Source organism: Protomyctophum bolini (assembly GCF_963924005.1).
Source record: "Protomyctophum bolini genome assembly, chromosome: 8".
Lineage (NCBI taxonomy): Eukaryota > Metazoa > Chordata > Actinopteri > Myctophiformes > Myctophidae > Protomyctophum > Protomyctophum bolini.
In genome coordinates this window covers 16,030,261-16,053,383 of record NC_137869.1, presented here as the reverse complement: position 1 = coordinate 16,053,383, position 23,123 = coordinate 16,030,261, and the positions used below count along the sequence as shown (strand labels likewise).

At 39.8% G+C, this 23,123-nt stretch overlaps 4 protein-coding genes across 4 annotated transcripts; 1 reads left to right on the top strand and 3 right to left on the bottom strand.

The window, feature by feature from the left end:
- med8 (mediator complex subunit 8) lies at nucleotides 1–4,125 on the bottom strand. Its single transcript, XM_080769418.1, has 7 exons — nucleotides 4,023–4,125; nucleotides 2,884–3,005; nucleotides 2,607–2,751; nucleotides 2,378–2,518; nucleotides 1,945–2,032; nucleotides 1,622–1,861; nucleotides 1–769 (listed from the first exon to the last, which is right to left on the bottom strand). Exons 1-7 carry the CDS (start codon nucleotides 4,026–4,028, stop codon nucleotides 699–701), a joined length of 813 nt encoding a protein of 270 aa, XP_080625544.1. The 5' UTR covers nucleotides 4,029–4,125; the 3' UTR covers nucleotides 1–698.
- A 580-nt stretch (nucleotides 4,126–4,705) lies between these two features.
- On the bottom strand, nucleotides 4,706–9,776 carry aldh9a1a.1 (aldehyde dehydrogenase 9 family, member A1a, tandem duplicate 1). The gene is made up of 12 exons (XM_080769542.1): nucleotides 9,674–9,776; nucleotides 9,182–9,340; nucleotides 8,481–8,626; nucleotides 8,059–8,188; nucleotides 7,381–7,515; nucleotides 7,040–7,236; nucleotides 6,814–6,954; nucleotides 6,507–6,695; nucleotides 6,311–6,398; nucleotides 6,002–6,143; nucleotides 5,588–5,700; nucleotides 4,706–5,088 (listed from the first exon to the last, which is right to left on the bottom strand). The coding sequence occupies exons 2-12, from the start codon at nucleotides 9,321–9,323 to the stop codon at nucleotides 4,994–4,996; spliced, it is 1,518 nt and encodes a 505-aa protein (XP_080625668.1). The 5' UTR covers nucleotides 9,324–9,340; nucleotides 9,674–9,776; the 3' UTR covers nucleotides 4,706–4,993.
- An 825-nt stretch (nucleotides 9,777–10,601) lies between these two features.
- tmco1 (transmembrane and coiled-coil domains 1) lies at nucleotides 10,602–15,141 on the bottom strand. Its single transcript, XM_080770421.1, has 7 exons — nucleotides 14,915–15,141; nucleotides 13,556–13,633; nucleotides 13,418–13,477; nucleotides 13,249–13,295; nucleotides 12,955–13,022; nucleotides 12,529–12,673; nucleotides 10,602–11,616 (listed from the first exon to the last, which is right to left on the bottom strand). Exons 1-7 carry the CDS (start codon nucleotides 14,982–14,984, stop codon nucleotides 11,518–11,520), a joined length of 567 nt encoding a protein of 188 aa, XP_080626547.1. The 5' UTR covers nucleotides 14,985–15,141; the 3' UTR covers nucleotides 10,602–11,517.
- A 581-nt stretch (nucleotides 15,142–15,722) lies between these two features.
- On the top strand, nucleotides 15,723–21,898 carry LOC308320084 (uridine-cytidine kinase 2-A-like; the record flags this gene model as incomplete). Its single annotated transcript, XM_080770399.1, has 7 exons — nucleotides 15,723–15,827; nucleotides 19,638–19,797; nucleotides 20,219–20,315; nucleotides 20,414–20,556; nucleotides 20,656–20,753; nucleotides 20,837–20,885; nucleotides 21,281–21,898. The coding sequence occupies 7 exons, from the start codon at nucleotides 15,723–15,725 to the stop codon at nucleotides 21,415–21,417; spliced, it is 789 nt and encodes a 262-aa protein (XP_080626525.1). The 3' UTR covers nucleotides 21,418–21,898.
- Between the last annotated feature and the right edge of the window lie 1,225 nt (nucleotides 21,899–23,123).

Here is a 23,123-nt window from a genome sequence, read left to right as displayed (position 1 = left end):
TAACCTTTATTTTCTTGAGAACATCCACAAACAATCGACATATGAAAGGTGGCCTCAAGGATGAGGTATTTGTAGGCACACCCAGAAGTTACTACCACCATAGGTTCATAACGCATATTTCAAATGAACATTCACATTGGAGTTTGGACAAATTAAGTAAATAAGCTCTATACCAAACAAAGGCTTCCCATATTAACCCATTTTGTTCAACAAGATTATCTCCACACAAGTCAACACACTTGGACTAAATGTCTGTATGTTAACCTTATTTTCTAAGTTAAAAAAAAAGGATATACATTTTGGTGAGTCAAACTCTCTCCTGGGTGCTAGGACTACAAACCATAAAATGCAAATATATTCATATCTCGTCTAAATGACCCCATACACTATTTTACAAATATAAGTGTCACATTTCTTGGGTACAAATGCCATTTATGATCACAATGGTTTGCTGCCACCAAGTGTATAACTTGTGAAAGTACATAGAGGCTCAGAAATGAAACAAAATATCAGCAAATATTTCTTTAAACCATATAATTATTTGGGGACATTATAAATCCTGCAGTATGCCATGGAATAAACATGGAAAACAAAATGTGAAAGTGATCAACTCTAGACGTTATTCTTCATAAATAGACGGCCCTATGACTAAGTAGAAATCAATAGGTAAAGAGAACATAGGAGTACAAGGCATAACCTCATCGGTTGTAAGGATGCATTGAACCCGACGCTGATTTGATGTTTGTCTTGATGCTGCTCGGCATTTTTCCTGCAAAAAGGTGAAATGCATTTCAGTTGAAAGCAGAAGTCTTACCCGCATGTGCTTCTGGTGGGTACAATAAACCATAAATCTCATCTTGGTTATGGGAAATCAAATCACTAACAAAGTCTTGATCAATAAACTGAAGTACCACACTAGCATTATTTATAAAGCTATATTTTATGATTCATCTTGTTCTTTTTTGGGGCTATGATTGATCTCTAAAAGTGTTGAGCTCAATGTTCATGTACCTTGAAATAATCTATATAGATGAGAGAATGGATGCCATGTCAATGAGCCAAAAGTTTAAGTGACTGTTATGTTTTTAGTTAGTACACCAAACATTATTATGTATTACACTTTACAGCAGCTAGATGGCATACGTGCTTTTGGTAGTGGTACCAAGTACCATATCTTGAAAACAAATTTGCTGACTGCTGACTATGGCAGTACTGCGTTCATTTGACAAAATCTCAAAGCAATGCCAATATGCCCTGCATAACAGAATTTTGGTTGATTGTTTGGGGAATTATAAACAAACATGCAAGATTGTGAAATGTCTGGGTTCAACTTATTATCAATTTGATATTAAACGTTTATACTGCTGAGCATTCAAGGGGATAATGCATGACCCAAAGGTGATGAGAAAAGGTGATGAGAGAAAGGTCAGAGAAAAATCTTCGCTGTCTATTACTAGCAAAGTTTCACTACTTGATACATTAAGTTTTATAAGTTGAAGTATAATGTGTCCCTCCTTGACAGGAAATGCGTATTTTCTTTTAATTGACATACTGCATTGCATTTTGTCACTGCAATATCAATCAGATCTGAATCTTTCACCCAAAAGTTGTTCTTTCTTACCCGGCTGTCCTTGCTGTTGTGGAGCCACAGACCCACCCATTCCTGCTTGTTGACCTGAACCACCACCAATAGTGACTTGCTGTAAGGTTGGACCTCCACCAATCATAGGCCCTTGTCCTGGATGTCCAGGGGCCACTGGCCCGGGAGGTCTGCATTTGGAAAGACCCTTTCCAAAGGCGACCGCACCGACCAAGGCATTGGTATCAGCAGGGTTAAAAGATGGCTTGTTTTGCCGTATTGCTGTAAAAAAGGACATCTATTCTCATTAAACTGATAATTGTGTAACAAAAAGACTTTCATAGAAAAAAATATTCCAGGCGTACCAGCACTTTCTGAATCCCTGTCATCACGAGGATTGTTAAGCTTCTCCAGCAGATTGGAACACAACTTGTTTAATGTCTGGATCTGTTTCTGTTGAAGAAAAAAAAATTAAGGTACACGGGTAACACCCTGAGTGTTAATTTAAAAGTTTACTCCGGATATGACTGCATTCTTCATGAGCAAAAGTAAATGACAATTTAGGGCTGTCCAAATAATTAACCAAATGTTTGTGTGAGTGTACACGAATGCACATGAAATTTGAATACTTTTTATAATAGAATAAATTGATTAACAACTTAACCATCAAGTTTATACTTTGTTGAACAATGGTGGCGTGCAAAAATAGCAGATCGACAAGCTCTACCATTTTCTTTAATGATCGTTCATTAATCGTAATTGTAGGCAAAAGTTGAAGTCATCGTGTGTATACTGTACCTGTGCTACCTCTGGCCCAATACGTGCAGCCTCTGCTGCAAGCTGCTTCTCTAGTTCCTCCACCTCTGGATCAGGCTTGGTACGCAGGTGGTCTGGTACGATCTCATGGCTGAACACAGGTACACGCTGCTCTGTCAGTTTCTGTGCACGCAACGGGACAGTGAGCTTACGAATAGGCAAATTGCAAAAGATTAGGCAACGATGCTGACATTATTCCTGAGATACTTACCGCTAGTTCTTCATCTCGATCTGGAGACAGTAGAAGAGGAATTATAATTTGATTGCGAAACGATGGAGTCTTATCGTTCTTCAGCAGTTTGTTGATGGTGTTCAGCTGACCAGAGACCAGAGCGAAGTTGTCCAAGACGGACGGCCTGTTTTTTTTAATGACAAACACACATTAGACAGGACTGTTCAGAATCAGGACGTTGTTGACATCACTGACGTTAACAGCTTTATGCAAATGACCTTGGAGTGAATGAATGTAACGTAATGAAGCCATTTACCATGTCAGCCGCTCAAATTCATTTTCCAGCTTGTATATAAAATTGTGCAGTGCACTTTTGAGATGTGCAACACGAGAGATGAGTGACTCCACCGACGCCTCAAGTTGCTTTTCCTCTCGTTGCTGTGGAATAATGAGTTTAATGAGTAACATTTTCATAAACTGTCACATAAACCTCAGTAAGTCCTCAGACTTTATGGTCAACAAAGTGATAGTCAACCAAAGAACAAGATGTTTTGAGCAGGATCTCCTCTCTTAACAAGATAGCCGCAATTTGCAACTAGATTTTTTTATAACGGGATGAATCTAGAGTTGCAATATCCTCCATTGATGTTCTGATGAATTGAAAATGGTGGACCCTATTGTAAACAAGTGTAATGCTTTATGGTGTTTGATTGATTGAAATATTTATTAACAGTTTGCAGAATTAGAGTACATTTCAAGCACAAACTCAATACAAAGACTGTTAACTGTGAGTGGACGACCCAATTAAGCATTACACTTGTTTACAAGAGGGTCCACCTTGTTCAATTCATCAAAACATTTAGAGACGTACAAATAGACACTTCTATGTACCGGTAGTCAAAGAACAGAACAGGAATTCATCATAAAGGAGGTAAAAGGGAATAGAAACATATACATTGAAGGAGGGGTGGTGGGGGGATTCAGATTTTACGGGGGCCAGTTTCGAATTGCAGCCGTCCGTAGGTGCCCTTTGAGATCGGTTTTGAAGGAGTCAAGGGATTCGCATGTCTTAATGACTGTTGGTAGGGCGTTCCACATTTTGGTGGCATAGTAGCCCTGGTCCAATGCTTACAGCGAGTAAGCATTGGACCAGGGCTAGTGGCATAGGAGCGAAAATAATTTAGTCCCCAGTGTTGTCCACAGTTAACAGTTTTTGTATTGAGTTGTTTGAAATGTACTGTAATTCTGCAAACTGTTAAATACTTCAATCAATGAAGTCCTTGGAATTAAAATGTTGAGAATCTCAAGAATCTCTGACTACACCTGAATATAGCTATGCTAGCTATTTAGCGCAAAACAAAACACCGTAAATAGCTCATACTACTTAAAACATGAATATGCACAAGCAAGTATACAAGTACATAAAAAGCTACATGAGTAATGGGGGTAAATTACCTGCATTTTGTTGAGAGTTTAAGCAAATAAACGAGTAGATGCGCGGAACAACACGAGCACTCGATTTTTAATGTCCAACTAATATCCTCTTGTTTTCTTCTGCTGTTGTATTTCCGGGCAACCAAGACGCGCTATGGCGTATTGTTGCCTCTCACCGTTGGTGTTAGGTACTGCCAGAGCCATAGAGATGGATCTGGGTATTACAAAACATTGTCGAACCTGCTGTATTTTACAAACAAAGGCTCTTCTTGGTAAAAAAAATAACTATGCATTTTTTATTACTGTGGACAGTCAAGTAAGTAAAGTAGTGAATGCATCACCAGAGAAGATATCAGATATAAGTTTCAAGAAAAACATTGCCCTCAAACGTCAATGGAAATCAAATACACACAGTCACAAGTAACGGATACAAATAATTCCAGTATTCTGGGCCTCATAGTCATGTACTGGACACATACATAATGCAAAACTAGAAAGGGTTCAGACAAGATCAGGGCATGCTAGTATACCTACAATTAATTACAGCTAGGTCTCATAATAATTCCCTATTCCAGTATATCTCTCAGTTGGATTAGATATTCTCATGTCAATAGTTCAAGTAAAGGCAATTATAACGACCCCATACCACCCCCCTTATTCATTTTTTTTAATCAATAGAGAAAGAAAGCAGTGAGGCTTTTGTATCACAAGGCAATTTATTTTACATGTGGCTCATTAGCCTCTATAACCAGATGTGGGGGTTAAGGCAATGATGTACAGAAATCAGAGCATGTTCAAAGAGCTTCCACAACCACAGATATTCACAAATTAAAGGTACTCAATATGCTTCAGTCTGTCTAGATCCTGAACAAGTGAACAATGTAAATAAAAAAGTGGAATCAAACATTTTCTGGTGCATAGTCGTCTATCTATAGACATCTGTGGAATTTCTTTCACTGTAGTATCAACTTGGTGAAGGTTGTTCTTCTGTTTTAGAAGAGGCTATCTACATCGCCCATCTCCACAACCACTGTCTTTAGCTGGGTGTAGTATTCAATTGTCACCTGGCCGTTCTCCCTTCCAAAGCCTGGTGAAACACAATGTTTAATGCAATATTATGCTATACATGCAAATCCTACAAACATCTATGTAAGCATCTCTTATCTGTCTGCCCTACACTAGAAGACTATGAACACTTTTGAAAGACCAAAGTCTGACATGAGGGAATAACAAAATCAATGTCTGGTGCTTCTCAGTGTAAGCCCAGGAAGTTCATAAGCTAAATTCATATATAAAACAAAAAACTACATGGATGGACAAATGTTCACAGTTCACACAGCAGTCATTGTTTATATTGAAATGTCACGTGAGAAAAAGACTGACAGTTCTGCCCAATATTTATGACCATCTTACACCAATCGATCGAGATGACAGGAGCTCGCTATAACTCCTTTTATTCAGACGTTCGGAAATTTGACTGAGACAGTGAAATCACTTTAAGTCATTTGGTGTTAGGCCAGCATTAGTCCATTGTCCATTAAGACAAACTTGGCTGTCATGAATGGATCATTATTATAACATCTCACCTGACATCTTGTATCCTCCGAAGGGCACCTCCACTGGACTGACGTTGTAGTTGTTTATGAAGCATGTACCTGCTTCCAGGTTGGCAGCCACGCGGTGAGCTCGTGCTATATCCCTATAGGGGCAGGGGATATTAAAAATACATTACACGTGTCTTACTGTCTTCACAGCTTAGGACACAGGCAGTCTGGCAGTCATCCTCTGGCCATTAGTAGTAGTTTTGAGAAATATGTATTATACTTTATGGTTGCTTTGTGGAGATACTGGACTGCTTCCAATAGATTGCACTATTTTTCTTATCTTTAAGTGTAGAGGGTCACTGGTAGTGGTACATAGTCGTGACTCGTAATGATGGTCTGGTAGCTTGCTTTGATGAAAACCTCATAGAAAGAAAACTCTCCAGAGACCATGCTCACCTGGTAAAGACTCCAGAGGCCAAACCGAAGGTAGTGTCGTTGGCCCTCTGCAGAACTTCCTCTTCAGTGTTGAAAGACATGACAGACATTACAGGGCCAAATATCTCCTCCTTCACGCATGTCATGTCGTCTCTACAGTTATCTGAGTTGGAGAAAATGTTTGCATGTCACACGTCATACAACCATAATTACAGCAACAACAAAGAACAGAAAACTAGTACATTTGATGTCATATGAGTAGTGAATGATTTAGTAAACTACTAATATAGAAACTTTTAAGCTAGTAGTAACACATTCCAAAATACAAACCAAGAACACAAGGTGACATAAAGTAGCCTCCTTTCAGTTTTGGATCACTGGGAGTGAATGGCTCCCCTCCACAAAGCACTTTAGCTCCCTAGGAAAACAGAGACATTAGTCAATGTATTACATAGAACTGCTTGCTCATGCACATTTAAATACCCAATGAAGTACTTGTTTGTAATGTCAAGATCATTAAACACACCTGTTCCTTGGCCTGGCTGACAAATCGCAGGACTTTTTCAAGTTGTGGCTTGCTGATCAGTGCTCCCATACGAGTGCCCTCTAGCAGAGGGTCACCCAAAGGGATGGCCTTGGTCCTTTTGACCACCTCTTCCAGGAACTGTGGCATGATCTCCTTCTGCACATATACTCGGGTCCCATTACAACAAACCTTGTGGACAGATATGAAACAGTTCAAGACTGGTGTCTCTGATCGGTTCAGACTTCTGCATGACATGGCAATTGGTGAATTATCAGCATAAAGTGAGCAAAAAGCTCTACTTACTCACCTGTCCCTGGGTGAGGAAGTTGGCCATGAGTGCTCCTCTCACTGCATTCTCCAGCTCACAGTCCTTAAAGATGATGAGGGGAGATTTCCCTCCCAGCTCCAAAGTCACAGGCTTTACACTCTTGGCCGACATTTCCATGATCTGAGTGAAGAGACAAACATTTCCGTTAACTTTATTATGCCGGCCATTGGCAGCATTAAATAAAAATGCCTATTGACAAATGTACCTTTTTGCCTGTGGGAACACTGCCAGTGAAGGACACTTTGGCTACCATGGGGTGTTGGCAGAGCAAGGTTCCAGTCTCTGCTCCACCTTGTACGACATTGAAGAGACCTGCGGGTACTCCTGCCTCTTGGTAGATCTCAGCCAGAATGACAGCGGTCACAGGGGTCATCGGAGATGGCTTAAATACCATGGCATTACCTAGGCATAAGAGGAAATATATATATGCTTTAAGCTATGATGTCATGATACATAACCATTTAGGTCAGGATAAAGGGAATATGGCAGAGAAAAATCTACCCAGCAAGAATCACATGTGAATGTGAACGGCTGTGGTAAACTCACCACATGCCAGGGCAGGAGCAGACTTCCATGCTGCAATCTGGAAGGGGTAGTTCCAGGCACCAATTCCAGCACACACACCGAGGGGCTCCCTTCTCGTATAAGCAAACGCTCCTCCAGGGAGCTGAATATGCTGGCCTGCAAAAATGACAAGCATGAATGGCTATATATAATGACAAAGTATACTGTATGAGTTTTGGAACTTTAATCCATTAAAAATAGGGAAAGTATTCTGCGTCATTTTAGATCTTTGCGTTGGCTGGTCAAACATAGCAGATTTGCAAGCTCACAGTGCGGCACGAAGTGACGTCCTGTGAGCTTGTAGATATGCTAGTTAGAACTCCTGATTTAGAAGGCATTTGTGGAATCGGCCTATGGTCTTAATGAGTTTAACATACTGTAACTAACATACTGTAAAGGCTCATACATAGTCTGGATTTACGGTGGTGGGGTGACCACCGAACTACAACATGACGTCACGAGCCGCGGTGAAGAGCAAACCACCGCCACCACTCCAGCCCTTCTCTCTGTTTTTACTCACCACCGCTCAACATTATTTCAGCTCCGGTGGTCAGCTCACCACCGGAGCGGTGGTCACCTCACCACCGAAAATCCAGACTATGAATAGGCCTTAACTGAAGAACCAAGTATCAAATGTCATAATAAACATTTTACACCTACCTGTAAGTGTTGGAGCTATGCCAGCATAGTACTGTATGGTCTGCCAGGCAATGTCGATGTCTACTTCTGCTTCAGTAATTGATTTGCCATTGTTAATCACTTCCAGCTTGGCAATGTTGTCTCTTCTCTCCTGTTAATATTTGAAGGCACCACAGTGTTATGAAGAGAGTGGAATCATGTTTCCATTCAATTTGAGATGACACAATGAATGGTGAAAGAGACAATAAACTGGTATTCAGAGCAAAAGTAGGCCAAGAGTGATGCAACACATCAATGAATGTATTGTTTAATTAATGATTAACTACTATCCTGTTGCATAGTCAAAAGATTGCATATCCAATTTAGTTGCAATACTATTACTCAGTCTCACACCTTGACTAAAAGTCTGCCCCTTTTTTAATGACTCTGCCTATCTATCTTACCCTGATAATGCGGGCAGCCTCCAGCATAATCTGAGCCCTCTCCATGCCAGATAACTTGCGCCATTTCAGGTAGGCTGTGTGGGCACTCTTGATAGCCTGGTCTACCTCCTCTGCTCCACAAGGAACCATGTCACACAAGACACGACCTGTACATATGATGGAACAACCAACAGCTGCATGATAAAAGCATTTAGCAAACTCTTATTCGGTCCTGCAGATACCAGAATCTGATGGAACTGGTTATACAGCATAATAACTAATATCCAGATTTTATAGTGAAGAGCCTTGGGAATACAAGAGCAGGTTTACCAGATCCTTAGTTTATTTATTAAGAAATCACCTCTCCATTATGAGTGAACAACACATTTTCAAACAAAGTAACTCTAGATTAGACCCTATGTATATTGTATATAGTATAGATTGAACTCTGACACATGAATGTAAGTGTGAAGAGCTAGACAGAAGACAGTACACTGCACGGTGGGTGGGGACATTTTTTTTACAGTTATGCAACTGTCCAGGTTACCTCAGGTGACCCCAGGCCCAGTCATGCAGTCATGACTCATGCACCAATGAACTTGAAACCACTTTTCACAGTGTTCTAACTTAATTCTAATTAACTAATAAACAGGCTCTATTGATGTAACTGTTGTGGTTTATCTGCATTGTACTCAATGAAATAGTATAGAACGTGTGCAAACCTGTCGCAGGTTCGAATACGGGCTCAGAGTTTTTTGTATCTTTGGGTTTGACTCTGCTCCCACCCCAGTAGTTCAGATGATCCTTCACAACCACAGATCCAGTTGAGGCGCTGGCCATTGTATCAAGATATGACTGGGCCATTTTACGTCGTTTAGCACCTACAGTACAGAGTAAAATGCAATATAACGATATAACAAAACAATCAAGACACGTGCACGTTAATATAACATTTAAACGTTATTCATGCACGTGCCACATACGTTTACTTGACAACAACCAACAAATACATTGCGACTGCGTGACGCGATCAATGAATTAACATTTAGATTAAATTATTTTGTAAGGTGCACAAGCACTGAAAACTCCATAATATGAAAGCTAGTTAAAAATAGAAACGGCGCACCATTAAATCAAATCACCGCGGGTAAATCTAACGGTTCATGCAGAATCATCACATGTGCACTGCAAAGCGGCTGCAAAATGTAAATTACCTTTTTCGTAGGTTAACGCAAGGGGGTGTTAGGCTTAGACAGAGTATACTGGTGTTAGGACGTGATACTGTGCAAATACAATGGCGACTGTGTCGAGTTTAATAAACCCATGAACTGTGCACGCCCCTAACGGGACGCCCCGTATTACGTAGCGATGTTGTGACGACCCATTTTACCCAGAGATTTTACGTTAAAATAATGGGACTAATCATGTTTATTTACCGAAAAATTACAACAGATTACAAGTTAAGGAGATGCCCATTTAAGGGCAGGATCACGAGGACACATAGGCCGCCGCCTACTACGGGCCTGGCAGATGTTTTGGGGTGCCATAGTTTTAGTTGAGTGGATAGAGGCTGTGCCTGGACGGGAATCCTAATTGCTGGTTCGAAGTTCAAACCTCGACTCACCCAGTGTATGGGTTGAAGAAAGTTTTCCACATTTTGCTCCTTGTACCTGTGAGTGACAAAACCCTCTTGAAGATCTTCTTGTTGAGGGAATAAGATAGCCTGGGTTCCAGCCTGATTCGCTGCGTTCCGCGAAGTGACATTTCACATCAGCGGCAGCGAATCAGGCTGGAACCCAGGCTAGGAATAAGCAGGAATCTGGTTTGAATGAATACATATTCATGTACAGACAGTATCATTTCATTCAAAAGGCTGAGTGTTAAAGTGTAGTTAAATGGTTTGATCCACGTGCAATTTCTTCTCAATATCAGTGTTAAAACAGAGTAAAGAACTTTGGACCCATTTGGACAGAGGATACAATTGACATCAACATGAAATGCTGCCCTCAGAACACATTCCAATGACTATAAGACTAACGTGCAACACATGTACTCACTACTCTGCCTGTTCATGGCCTCATGTCCTTGAATGACCTTCCCACATAATGGCAATTATGGCATTTTAAAAAACAAAACAAAAAATACATAACTTGTTATTGTTTATTTTCACTGGTTCAGCTTGACTCAAACAATTAAGACATTTATAGTAAACAATGAATTAAACTGCCACAGTAGTGCTGCAGATGTTTATTATATAGTAGTACATAGTGTAGTCTACTTTACACATCTATGGACATAAAAATTTAACTACAACAAGAGACGATGTTAACTAGTTGAAAAATCCCAAATCCTTCTCAGACACTTTCCAGTAATGTACAGTTGTACCATGTCTTGTTGCACTATATTTTTCACTTTTCATACAGCACTGCGATCCTCAGTAAAAAATAAAAAAGGGAAAAATAACCACAAAAGTGTGTATGTCAAATTGAAAGACAATAAATGTTATTGAATAGTGGACATAAGCACTATACTGTTGTCTCCATCAATCTTAAGATGCATAGTTACAGTAGAAGCATGTCAACGTACAATTCTGGGTCAAGCCGAGTAAACTTACTTACTGTTAAAATGTGATCATAAAACTTTATTTACCAGTACAAAATAATAATACAATAATACTGGTAAATGAATAAATTAAGTTGTGAATTCTCAAAACAATGTATAACATCTGCTGCTTGCATACATAAGTCTAATACTCATAACAATAATTAAGACTGAATTGTTTTCAATTCTAATTTGTAATATAAATGATCTAAAAATTAAATAAGCAACAAAAGAATGAAGAATCAAAAATATCCTGCAGGTAGTTGACAGCAGCTGCAACAGGTATACAAAGTTTTATATATATAAAAAAAAGAAGCTTATTCCAGGACCATCACAGCATAAGGAGTTCTGTGCCTTGACAAGTGGGCTGTGATCTCTGCAGTCATGGAGTCACGTCAACACTGAAATCATCCCAGATGATTAGAATTTAGCTGCTTGTGGAGGAGGTCACAGATGATTAGGAGAACTTGGCTGCTGCTGGAGGAGGTCCCAGAAAGCCGCCAGCCTGTTTTGTTGCCGCTCTGGACGGTGCGAGACCCAACATCTTCTGGATGTTCTGGAGACAACAAATTCACCAATCAGATAGAGACATGAAACCTTCCTACAATGTGGTGTTGTGGTCTGGTGAAAAAATACAGCCATTATTTGATTTGATTACCTAACCTGACAAGAGGTAAAAGATTGACCCATTCTTATGATTGCACTGTATGTGAAGTTGTTCATCTTGGCCATCTTTGTTCTGAAACATTGTGAATTCAGTACCGGTCTTGGGCAAATGCTTTGCCAAAATCCTAATCAACGCCAATTATGAAGACCAGAATAGTCTGCCTCTCAATAATATTGTCACAAAATTAGTTTAGATCGGTCTTGTTGTTGTGATTTGTAACAAAGCAAAGCGAATATATCTCAACCAAATACAGAAACAAATGTAATTGTATTTGTTGTAATATGCAAACAAGTTAGGTCTGATTTCTGCCAACATGTGAAATACCTACTGATAACTTCAAACAAGCAGGCATCTATTTAAACAGAAATCTATTGTCCTTAATCTTATCTATGAACCTATAATAACCGTTAATATTTAGCAAGAGCGATGAGAATAATAAAAAAAAAAAGGTTCAGATATTGAGTAACCACAATTAAAGTCAATGTTGCTTGCAGTCACCATGAGCTTTGGCAGTGCGCTAATTGATATGTTGCACGGTCCGATAGTGTGTCAAAGTCACACAAATACAACCAGTTTGTACACTGAGCTAAATTCATACTCAGGAATCAGGTTTTACTCTGTAGGACCTACACCTGAAGCTGACCATACAGTTCAAACACGTATGGGACACAGGGGATTCCTAAAGCGTTCCAGTCATTGAATTTCAAAGAATATCCGCTCCTGAGTTTATAGAATCCAAAATATATAAATCTTAAGGTTTAAACTAAAGGTCTGACAGCTGTGCAGAATGCAGAATGATACCTGTCTGATGGACATGGTGCAAAGGATGTAGAGGAAGATGAAGGAGCAGTCGGTGTAATCCTCGCCCAGAAGGTTGCGATGGGACAGTCCCTGGATGTAGGACAGCGGTACAAATGGCAATTTGGCCACAACTCTCCCATCAAAACTGTACACAAACAGAAAAAGAATGTGGTTAGAGCAAAATTACTTTATATTCTCAAATACTAAAAGTGCACAAAGACCTGCACACCGTCTGCACTTGCAATACGAACTTTATTAAAGGCAACGTTTCTGTCAAAGACCTTCTTCAGGCATCATAATTTTTCTGAGTACATTGAGCCCTGCCGCATCCGTCTCAGAGCATATAGGTGTGCATAAGACTTTGTTGCCCAATATTCTGAAATACAAAGTGAAATTGTCACCCTGTGATTTAAACTAATTACTTACATGGAGTTAAACATGCCCATCAGTGCTGTGAAGCAGAAGCCTATCGCAAACATTGACTTCATGCGTACCTGATGGGAAAATAAGACATTTATGAACAATTAAGTGTGATTAACGATTATTAGTTGAGCTGTGAGGGGATACCGTAGCTGAGCTATTGTATTAAAAGTATGTGTATATGACTCAATATTCACTATCATCGTCAAATCACACCATAGACATGAAACACAATGTCACACAGTATACCTTACAAAATATTAATTATAGTAGGAAGTATGCATTGTTGGGGCTTCTCACCATAGACAGGTCTCTGTTGTTGTTCTTCAGTTTCTCTTCTTGTCTCTCTGTAATACATTTGGTATATTTATTTATTCATTCTCTTCTTGTCTCTCTGTAATACATTTGGTATATTTATTTATTTGCCAATGTGTTAATTTTGAATCCTAGGGAAAGAATAATTCCTTACCAATCTTTTTCTTCTGTTGACGTCCTGCAGATTCTGTGATAGTTTCCTTTTTCTTCTCAACTGGTGATATAAAGCATACAGTGAATTCTAAGGCAAATTAACTTACACAAACTGTGGGGAAGGGGAAAGGTCACTCACGTTTTTTGCTTTGCTTTTCCACCTCCGCCTTTAGCCTCTTGTACTTTTCAGTCCGATACACTAAAACCCACGTAATACCTGAGAACACAACATGCATGAATGAAATCAAGGCTTAATCAGGTTAATAATGGTCGATAGTAAACTGAAATGTGTATGAGGACATTTACATTTGATATTTGCAAAGCATTGTGAATGAATTAGCCTAATATAACAGGCGGTAGGTTCAAGGTAGAACCTACCCGGCCCACTTTGACAGGCTGGAATGGCTTAGGGTTGACGACAGAGTACAGCATCTTGCAATGGGTCTGGTCCACAAGATTCGCTACAGCTAGTACACCAAGATACCCATGTACCTGTCTAAATATATACTTCCTTAATGTCAACAAAGTTCACATCCACCCACAACACCAGAGGGAGTTCAACAAACCATGTTCAACCCAGATTCGGCACAAACAAGGGACTAAATTATTTTCGCTCATATGCCACCAAAATGTGGAATGCCCTACCAACAGCCATTAAGACATGCAAATCCATTGACTCCTTCCTTGTTGAACCCTGTTGTAAACTAGAAATGCACTCTGTCGAGGTGCCAACTTACGCCTTGCACACAGGCCTACTTGTGCACGATCAGAGTGCTCGTACTGCTACTAACTAATGTCTATTACAACTGCTGTTCTAAATCCTTTAGACCCGTTATTGACCTTATACCTACCCTGAAGCGTACCTTAGTTAAGTCACCGTCAGCAGCCAATAAGGGACCACCATTCTTACCGACATACTTTACCTTTTACCCACCCAAAATTGAAACATATCTTAATTATGTCACCATCAACAGCCAATTATGCATACCACTTTTGATCCAGCCGACCACAGTACTTGCGCGCTCTGCTTGCGCAAGTGTAATTTGTAATGCTTTATTAGTGTGTCGTCCACAGTAACAGTTTTTGTATTGAGTTGTGCTTTCATGTGAATTTGTGAAATGTACCCATTCTGCAAGCTGTTAATAAATACTTCAATCAGATCAATGGCTACCGTCCAAACAGGTTGGTCATCATAAATATACCCTCATTATTTCACAAATCCCATTGCAGGCAAACAGAGCACATTACAACAGAATGAGATAAGCATCAGCCGTGTGTGATACCATTTGTCGCTCAGATTAGCACTGCAGAGTGGCTAATGGGTAATGGCTAGTAATCTTCATGTCGTCGTCAGGTGAGCCTTAGCTGCTAGAGCAATAGTATAGCTGTCTGATATGATTAGTTGTAGGTATATTTGCATAAACAGAGCTGATCATTAAAACATGTTAACACTTAAAACAGACACACTGATCAACGTTGCTCTTGGAGGTTTACTCACCTTCAGCTAGCAGCGCCGTGCACACGGAGATAAACACTATGAGAATGGTGTCTGGAAACATGGTACTCATGGTTGCTGTTGCGAGTTTATTGTTCAACGTAGCCTACGGGACGGTAGAAATGTCAATGAAAGTGTATTCGAACAACACAGATCTTTGACACTTTAGCGTTAGCCTGAAGCTATCAGTACTTTAGTTTTAGCAACTCAGCAGAAGGAGAGCAGAGCACCCCACTCACTGGGTAAATGATGACATCACTTCCGGCCCGGATCAACCGTTCAGCTAACCTCGCCCACCAAGCTTTCCGCTCAGCTGGTGTGAAAATGTTCAAGAAGCTCAAACGGTCGTTTAGTTTTCACAGTGAATTAAAATAAATATAAGTGAATTAATTGTTTTATCCTACATATTATGTAACCTACATATATGTGTAGGCCTGAATGGGTAGTTGGGTACAGTTCAAACGAATCAAGGTACAGGTCAATCCGTGGCCGTGGGTCCTCCATATTCCATTCATCAGATAACCGGGGGTCCGGGGACATAAATACAAATTATTAAATTAACCTTGGATTAGATTTTTTCTATTGGCAATCGTACGTTATCAGGAATATTATATTCCAATATCAGGAATATTATATTCCTGATCATCGTCATCGTAAGCATCATCATCAGATGGGAGGAGCGCGTGTACTAGGAAGTAGGAACCTCTATGGTAGGAACCTTAGGTAGGAACCAGTCTATGGTAGGAACACACACGCGCCCCCGTGTGTCCTTTAGAGCGCATAGCGTCGCAGCAGTTCATCCAGATGAAGCATGGCAGGCGACAGCGAGACAAAGCCAGATGACCAAGCCGAAAATGAGCATGACAACCGGCAGCCGTTTCTCATCGGCGTTGCGGGAGGATCTGCCAGCGGCAAGGTTGCCTTTTCTATTTTTAATCCTTTAGTGATTATAATTTATTCGTGTGTAAACGCTCCCCAAACGACTGTAGCATATATATTCATAGTTTAGTGGATTTTGAAGGAACATTTTGCTATTTCAAATCAATATATTTATATTTTTCCTTCACACGCCCAATGTAAAAAATAAACTCCTGCTTTACATCAGTTTGATTTCAAAAGACCAGCTCATTTGAATGGGGTGTAGTAGTAGGCCTAGCCTGCCAATAATAGTATTCTTCTTTTCGTTTTAAGATAGAGGATATCATTTTTTTTAAAGCCCTCTCCTCACTAGAGGTGGTGAGTCAAAGATGTGTCATTAACCACTAACCAGTACAGTTCAATCAACAGACTGAATAATCATCAGCTGTGCTGTGCTGCACAGCGCTGGCAACTGTGTGTGTGTGTGTGTGTGTGTGTGTGTGTGTGTGTGTGTGCGCGCGCGCGCATGTGTGTGTCACCATTGACCAATAGCCTATGAGTTATTCTAATAATTAATAGTCTGGAATGGATTTAATTAGGCTATTACGTCTAAAAACAATTACAGAATGTCAGTGAGCATTTTGTAAAAGTCCTCACATAGGCCAAATCATTTGTGATAGGCCAACTAATGCTTTTCTGATTAACATTTTAGCATTCCTACTAGTGTAAACTCTCTCTCTCTCTCTCTCTCTCTCTCTCTCAATTCTGTGCAATTTAAATGAAGGTGAAGTAAAACTAAAATGCACTAAACCGGAAAACTGGCGAGTTCTCCCGATACCATCATAATCAATACTGTACCATCATTGCTACACACGGTGTCTATTGTGGATAGTTAAGTGAGTCACATATATTGCAAAAAATCACACCCGTGTGAAGTGAGGGGCGCTCTTATCATACATCATCATGCATCATCTCATACTGGCCAATCAGAATGCCTGTTGCCTGTGATTGGTTAGCTGATTTGGTAGTTTATATATGACGTAAATTTTCCCTTCAATGTCGTTGGCGTTTAATGTTTTGATGTTTAATTTACGTCATATTTAGCAGACATTTGACCTAATTCTCTCCGTTCATTTGACCTGAATTCCCCTTTCATTGTCAATGGCAAATCTTGAGATGTGTGGGGACAAAAGCTGTTTATAGGAGGGGCTAGCGGCGCTCAAAAAGCAGCATCAGCATACAGTCAGCGCAGGCACACCTGAGCTTCCATGTGCGGCCAAAAGCTGCCGGGGTCTCTTCCTGGTTTTTAGACAGCTGGTGGATGGAAAGGAAGCTCCACCCACGCGGCAGAATGCCACTGGGGCAAGCTTTTCCGGGAATCTGGCCGACGCGGCAATCTGCCGCGTGGGTGGAGCATGGAATCCTAGATGTGCTACTGTGCTTACACCCAGTCTCTTTACTGTGTGTGTGTGTGTGTGTGTGTGTGTGTGTGTGTCTGTCCGTCTGGGCACACCTTAGCGGACAGCCGCGGACAGAAGAAGCTGTCTTTCACGTAATTTCCGAGTTTTTAGACAGCTGGTGGATGGAAAAGAAGCTCCACCTCCGTGGCTGACTGATGCGACGGACAGATTCCCGGAAACGCTCTCCTCCGCGTCAGTCAGCCGCAGAGGTGGAGCTTCTTTTCCATCCACCAGCTGTCTAAAAACTCAGAAATGACGTAAAAGACAGCTTCTTCTGTCCGCTAAGGTGTGCCCAGGGGGACTGTGTGTGTGTGTCCAGTGTCCACCTGTTCCCTCACCTTCATAGGCTACTGTTTAAATGGGAAGTTGTACTGCTTACGCAGTCACTTTTTGGATGTCTTGCTCTTGGATAAAAATGCAGAGTCACGACAAAACAAATGCAGTTATTTGAAGGTCAGAGTGCTGAATCAGCCATTACACAGAAGTTGGTTGGATCCTCTTTTCTTTCACAAAGAGCTATTGTTGGCAAAGGACCAGTTATTGGCCATATTCAGACTGCAACCATCTTGCCAGCATGGTGATATCTAGGTGATACTTCCCATAGACAGCACATTCATCCAAACAGAAAAGTCCTCTAATTATATTAAACAGCGTCAAAGTCACCAACATTGCAGCTGTAGGGAAAGCTTGAATTATCCTCTTTCAATCTGTAAAGTTTAATAAAAATTCTTGATAGGATTAGGAAGTAGCTCATACAATGTCTAGGGTGGATTTTTATGAAACAAACACTTTACAGATTGAAAGAGGATAATTCAAGCTTTCCCTACAGCTGCAATGTTGGTGATTTTGACATTGTTAATATAATTAGATAGGACTTTTATGTTTGGGTGAATGGGCTGTCTATGGGAAGTAACACCTTCTGGCAAGATGGCTGCGGTCAGTAGGGTCCAAAGTCCAAACCAATGGTTTTCTAGGTTGTTGTACAGATTCTCTATCAACGGTTTTTAACCAAATATTGCCGGCATTGATGTCAATGTATTGAGTCTGATCAAATATAAATTAATCATGTTAATTTCAATTTAGAAACCCAGCTGTGGCCACTAGCTCCATTTCAGACACTTAGCGGTAGTTTACACCTCCATGGGCCTCAAGGTCACAGCTTAAGTACAGCAATAGTGATGACATTAAGGTTAAATCATCACGTGAGCTCATGAGTCCTGCCACTGTTGTCATACAATGACACATTATGGTATGCCAAGGCTGACATATCCTACTTCTAGGGTATCAACTATCAATCATTTTCTTAGTGTTTGTTCTATGTTTACTTTTTTGATTGAATCTAGAAGCTGGATTTCTTTGATAATTTCATAATTGTCTGATCATTTTCTTTGGTTCAAATAAAGGTTTGAACCAAACACTCAGACAGAATACAGATTACCGGTAAACAATTGAAATTGGAAGTGATGACAAAGAAATAAGCAAACAAAATTGTAATAAAACTACATGACTGGCTGTGTTTCTAACTACCCCATAGGGCTACACCGGAACAGTTAAATCAGAATCAGTATTATCCTGACCTACATGATGAGTCACCAATCACCATAGTGTTTATTGCCATTGCTCCCAATCTGAGAGTGATCAGGAGGAAATGGAGAAAGCAATAGAGCAATGTAAGCTAGATTCTGATCAGGCATCTGCACTGTCCTGCAGTGATTTAGGAACTTAATAGGGCTGCAACTATCGTTTCGTATTGATTAATTACTTTTTGATTAATCAAATAATTAAGAAGCACTTTCTAAAGTATATTTTTAAATCAAATCGGTTAATCACTTGAACATTATTTGATACTTAAAGGACGACTTCACCCATTTTCAACCTATCGTCATATAATTTGTTCTCACTACAAATGCTCATGACAAAATGATTAAAACAAATCCTCCTCCGTCTGTATCTCAGAGGAGGGCTCTGGACACTTCAGAAACCCGCCAACCAGTGACATCATTGGGCAGGTTTTCTTTCTCCAAAATATTTAATATATATATATAGAATATAGCACGCTAACTTTAGAAAGCTTAGTTTCCCCATTGATGATGTTATTGGTTTCTGAACTGTCCACAGCCCTCCTCTGAGACACAGACAGTGTAGACAATAATGGTACCATATTGTTGAAAATATATATTTATTGTTTTGAAAATAAATGTTAACATTTTCACCTGTATTGACGTGCACAAAATAGGGATTGATTATTAACACATTCTTTTGTTAAATGATTATCCATTTTTAATCAATTAAATTGATTTGTTTTAACTGTTGCAACCCGATGTGTATATAACCCTTATATATATATAAATAAAAAACACCTTTTTGTTCAACTCCTGTATAAATCCTGGTTACTTATCCATTTCTAGTCATCAGTGTGCAGTAAGATCATGGAGCTGCTGGGGCAGAACAAGATCGACCACCACCAGCGCCAGGTGGCCATCGTGAGCCAGGACAGCTTCTATAAGGTCCTCTCCCCTGAACAGAAAGCCAAAGCAATCAAGGGGCAGTTCAACTTTGATCATCCAGGTATGTAATTAATCAGTCCATTTATTAGCCTCCTTTTCATCTAGGCATTTTATGTTCTAGTGACACAGACAGTAGTCAAGGACATGACTTTGGTCTTGTCTGCTGGAGGTTTGGCTAGCAGGAGCCTGAGATGTGACCCCCAGTTTGATATGTATTCTGTCAATTTTTATAAGATTTGTATAGACCCCAATCTACATTGTACAATTGTGATAATTTAAGAGTATACAAATGGACCTGTGTGTACATTTTGTTACTAACTATCATTCGTTTACCTGGGGACCCCTTGGAACCCCATCAAGGACCCCTGGGGGTCTACCGTCCCCATGTTGAGAACCAGTGGCCTACATTCTGACACCAACAGCCTCCAGTAAAGGGTCATGCAGTACTTTTGACTGATTTGAGCTCTTTATCCCCCCTCTAGATGCTTTTGATGATGACCTTATTGTTAAAACTATGTGGAACATCATGGAGGGCAAAACAGTACAGATCCCTGTCTACGACTTTGTTACCCATTCCAGGTGAGTCATGCACTCTCTGATCGGTTTGCAGACAGTGTCACTATTATTTCACTGTTGACATATTTCATATGTCATATTGTTTGTCTTCCATGTGGTAGGAAAAAGGAGTCCGTCACTGTGTACCCTGCAGATGTGGTTTTGTTCGAGGGGATCCTGATGTTCTATTGCCAAAAGATCCGTGAATTCTTTCAGATGAAGTTGTTTGTGGACACAGATGCGGACACGCGACTCTCACGCAGAGGTGAGTAAAGTGCTATGATTTTGTAGTGTAACAAAGTCTTCAGAGATGCTAACATTGATCCACTGAGATAATAACCTTTGGCCTATATCTATTTTTCAGTGCTTCGGGACATAAGCGAACGAGGACGGGACTTGGAAAGTGTTCTTGCACAGTACATTACTTTTGTCAAGCCTGCCTTTGAGGAGTTCTGTATGCCAGTGAGTACCTATTCCGTTACCACAGATCCATTCTTTCTGCATGCTAATCCATGGTCAACAGTTTTTTTCCCCACTTTATCTAGACAAAGAAATATGCTGATGTGATCATACCCAGAGGAGCTGATAACCGTGGTGAGTGTTTTATCAGTTTGCTGGTGAGCCTTTCCCAGATCCACCATGTTGTTCATGGAACAAAATGGCTGCAAAGTATTAAAGGAAATCAACACCGTTCTGCCTTCTGACGATGTTTTGAGATGCCAGAGCTAGACTCATAGCACAGTTACCCGCTCACAGAATGTTATGTATATCACGGCTGTTTAGTGCCATTCTGTGAGCTGGTTACTGTGCTATAAGGAACTAATTCAGGAAGCCTAAATTATGGTCTCAGCTAAATCTGTTTTGGGATATTTTCTCAACCATCAAAAGTACTTTATCTTAATTTAATTTGACTAAATAAATTATCAAATCTTTGCATTTATTTGTTGCTTCTAATGACTGAATGTATGCCCACATCTCTTTCAATACAGTTGCCATAAACCTTATAGTACAGCACATCCAGGACATTCTTAATGGTGGATTGACCAAACGGCTAAATGGTTGCCTTAATGGTTATGGACCCGCCCAGAAGCAGCAAACTACAGACTCCTGCAATCGACCTCATTAATGCTTAATTTATACTCCGTTGTTCAAACGTGTTGCGCACCGAAAATAGCAGTTCTATAAGCTCAGTGTACTGCACTGTGATGCCTTATGAGTGAGCTGTTAGAGCTGCTATTTTTGGTCCGCAACGCCATAGTATGATGACAAAGTATATATTTGAATGAACTACACCGGCTCTCTTCTATGGAGAAAGGGACAGCTCATTACCTACTGCATGTCTGCCAAATTATGGGTAACAAATATCAAGTTGGAAGACATTAACTTGCAAAGAAAGAAGAAAGGAAATGGTTCACTTTTATTATTTTTGGAGCTTGTTTGAAGCGGTTGTATGCAAAAAAATTTTTTTTACTTTTAGTTCATACACTGAAATTGAAAAGTGTCCGACTAGAAGCACAATTACACTTTAATAGAGGTAGATCAGTGATTCCTTTGATTAGAAACGTATCTTCTAAAATACTCCTTACATTACCACCCGCTTCGACGAAGGAACACAAACAGTGCATTCCTGCAGACAACTTAAAAAACTAAGAAAACTAACAATTGGTAAAATCAACACTTTACTTTTAATATATACTGTATCAGGTTTTGCAATACATTGACTGAAAATGCTTTGTTTGCATTTGTCTGCTAGCCAGTTCACTGTGCAATGAGACTATTTATTTTTGATTTTCTAATCAACAGGAGTCACATAGTAGCAAGGTACAACCCAAACCGCTACTAAAGTGTAATCTTTATCTTGCTTTAAGTCCTTTTTGGTCTGATGTAGTGCTACTAAAATGGAATGAATTGAGACATTGAGCAAGATTTCACATCATTGGATATCATTTACTTTAAATATTGCATTTGCGGATTCACTGATGCTGTCTACTCTAAATGCAGGTCCTTACTTTATTTACATAAGACTCCATTCAGGTTCACTGACCTCCCTGATGAGTACACTTAATACACAACCTTGAGTTTTCATGTTATAAAAATCATTACGTATGTAATCAATTCTACATCTTTAAAATTATGTTTTTGTTTAGGCGGTTTCTTGTCTTGTACAGTATTATTGCTATGGGCAGTCCCTGACAATTTGAATTAGCAGAGAACAAATCAAACAACCGTTGTTCACCTCGTCATTTGCTGTTATGACTCCACCAAAGAAAGACATTAAACTGTTACCTTTGATGCCATTCCGTGTAGCACCTGTTTTGCATTCATACTATGAGATACCGTATATTCCTGTGCTGTTCCAAGTAAAACCACTTTCCTCAAGACATAAATGTTGGTATTTTGAAAATACTATCTGGTGTTAATTGATATTCTGCCACCAGTTTGCAACATATTATGGTTCTACTTAAAGTGCATTGGATGTCATAGCCAAAACATGCCATGTTACAGAATGCATCCCACTGTAAAGTGTCTGTTTTACAGTATAATCAATGTGAACATGTTCCATGTATACGGTTTGCTTTCAGCCTACATGCTCTTGTGACAAAGTTCTCAGGTAATAAATACATTTGTTCCATTGTATTGATATTTGTCACTTAAATTGGTACTTTTATTAGAGGATAAAAGAGCATACTGGAGAAAAATTCTATTCAATTAATTCATACGATTGTTTAACCAGTTATATTCAAAATTAGCTCAAAGATCATTCACAACGAATCACGTGAGTTGTCGATCGGCTATTTGTTTTTTAGTCATTTCATAGTCTGCTATTTGTAG

Coding starts and splice junctions, on each gene's coding strand:
- tmco1 (XM_080770421.1), bottom strand. CDS start 14,984: ATGAGTACCATGTTTCCAGACACCATTCTCATAGTGTTTATCTCCGTG. Junction 13,023..13,248: donor ACAACAGAGACCTGTCTATG/GTGAGAAGCCCC, acceptor TTTTCCCATCAG/GTACGCATGAAGTCAATGTT. Junction 12,674..12,954: donor ATGGGCATGTTTAACTCCAT/GTAAGTAATTAG, acceptor GTTTGTGTACAG/TTTTGATGGGAGAGTTGTGG.
- aldh9a1a.1 (XM_080769542.1), bottom strand. CDS start 9,323: ATGGCCCAGTCATATCTTGATACAATGGCCAGCGCCTCAACTGGATCT. Junction 8,627..9,181: donor CGTATTCGAACCTGCGACAG/GTTTGCACACGT, acceptor TCATATGTACAG/GTCGTGTCTTGTGTGACATG. Junction 6,399..6,506: donor TCAGCCAGGCCAAGGAACAG/GTGTGTTTAATG, acceptor CTGTTTTCCTAG/GGAGCTAAAGTGCTTTGTGG.
- med8 (XM_080769418.1), bottom strand. Junction 2,752..2,883: donor GAATTTGAGCGGCTGACATG/GTAAATGGCTTC, acceptor TAAAAAAAACAG/GCCGTCCGTCTTGGACAACT. Junction 770..1,621: donor ACAACAGCAAGGACAGCCGG/GTAAGAAAGAAC, acceptor ACCTTTTTGCAG/GAAAAATGCCGAGCAGCATC.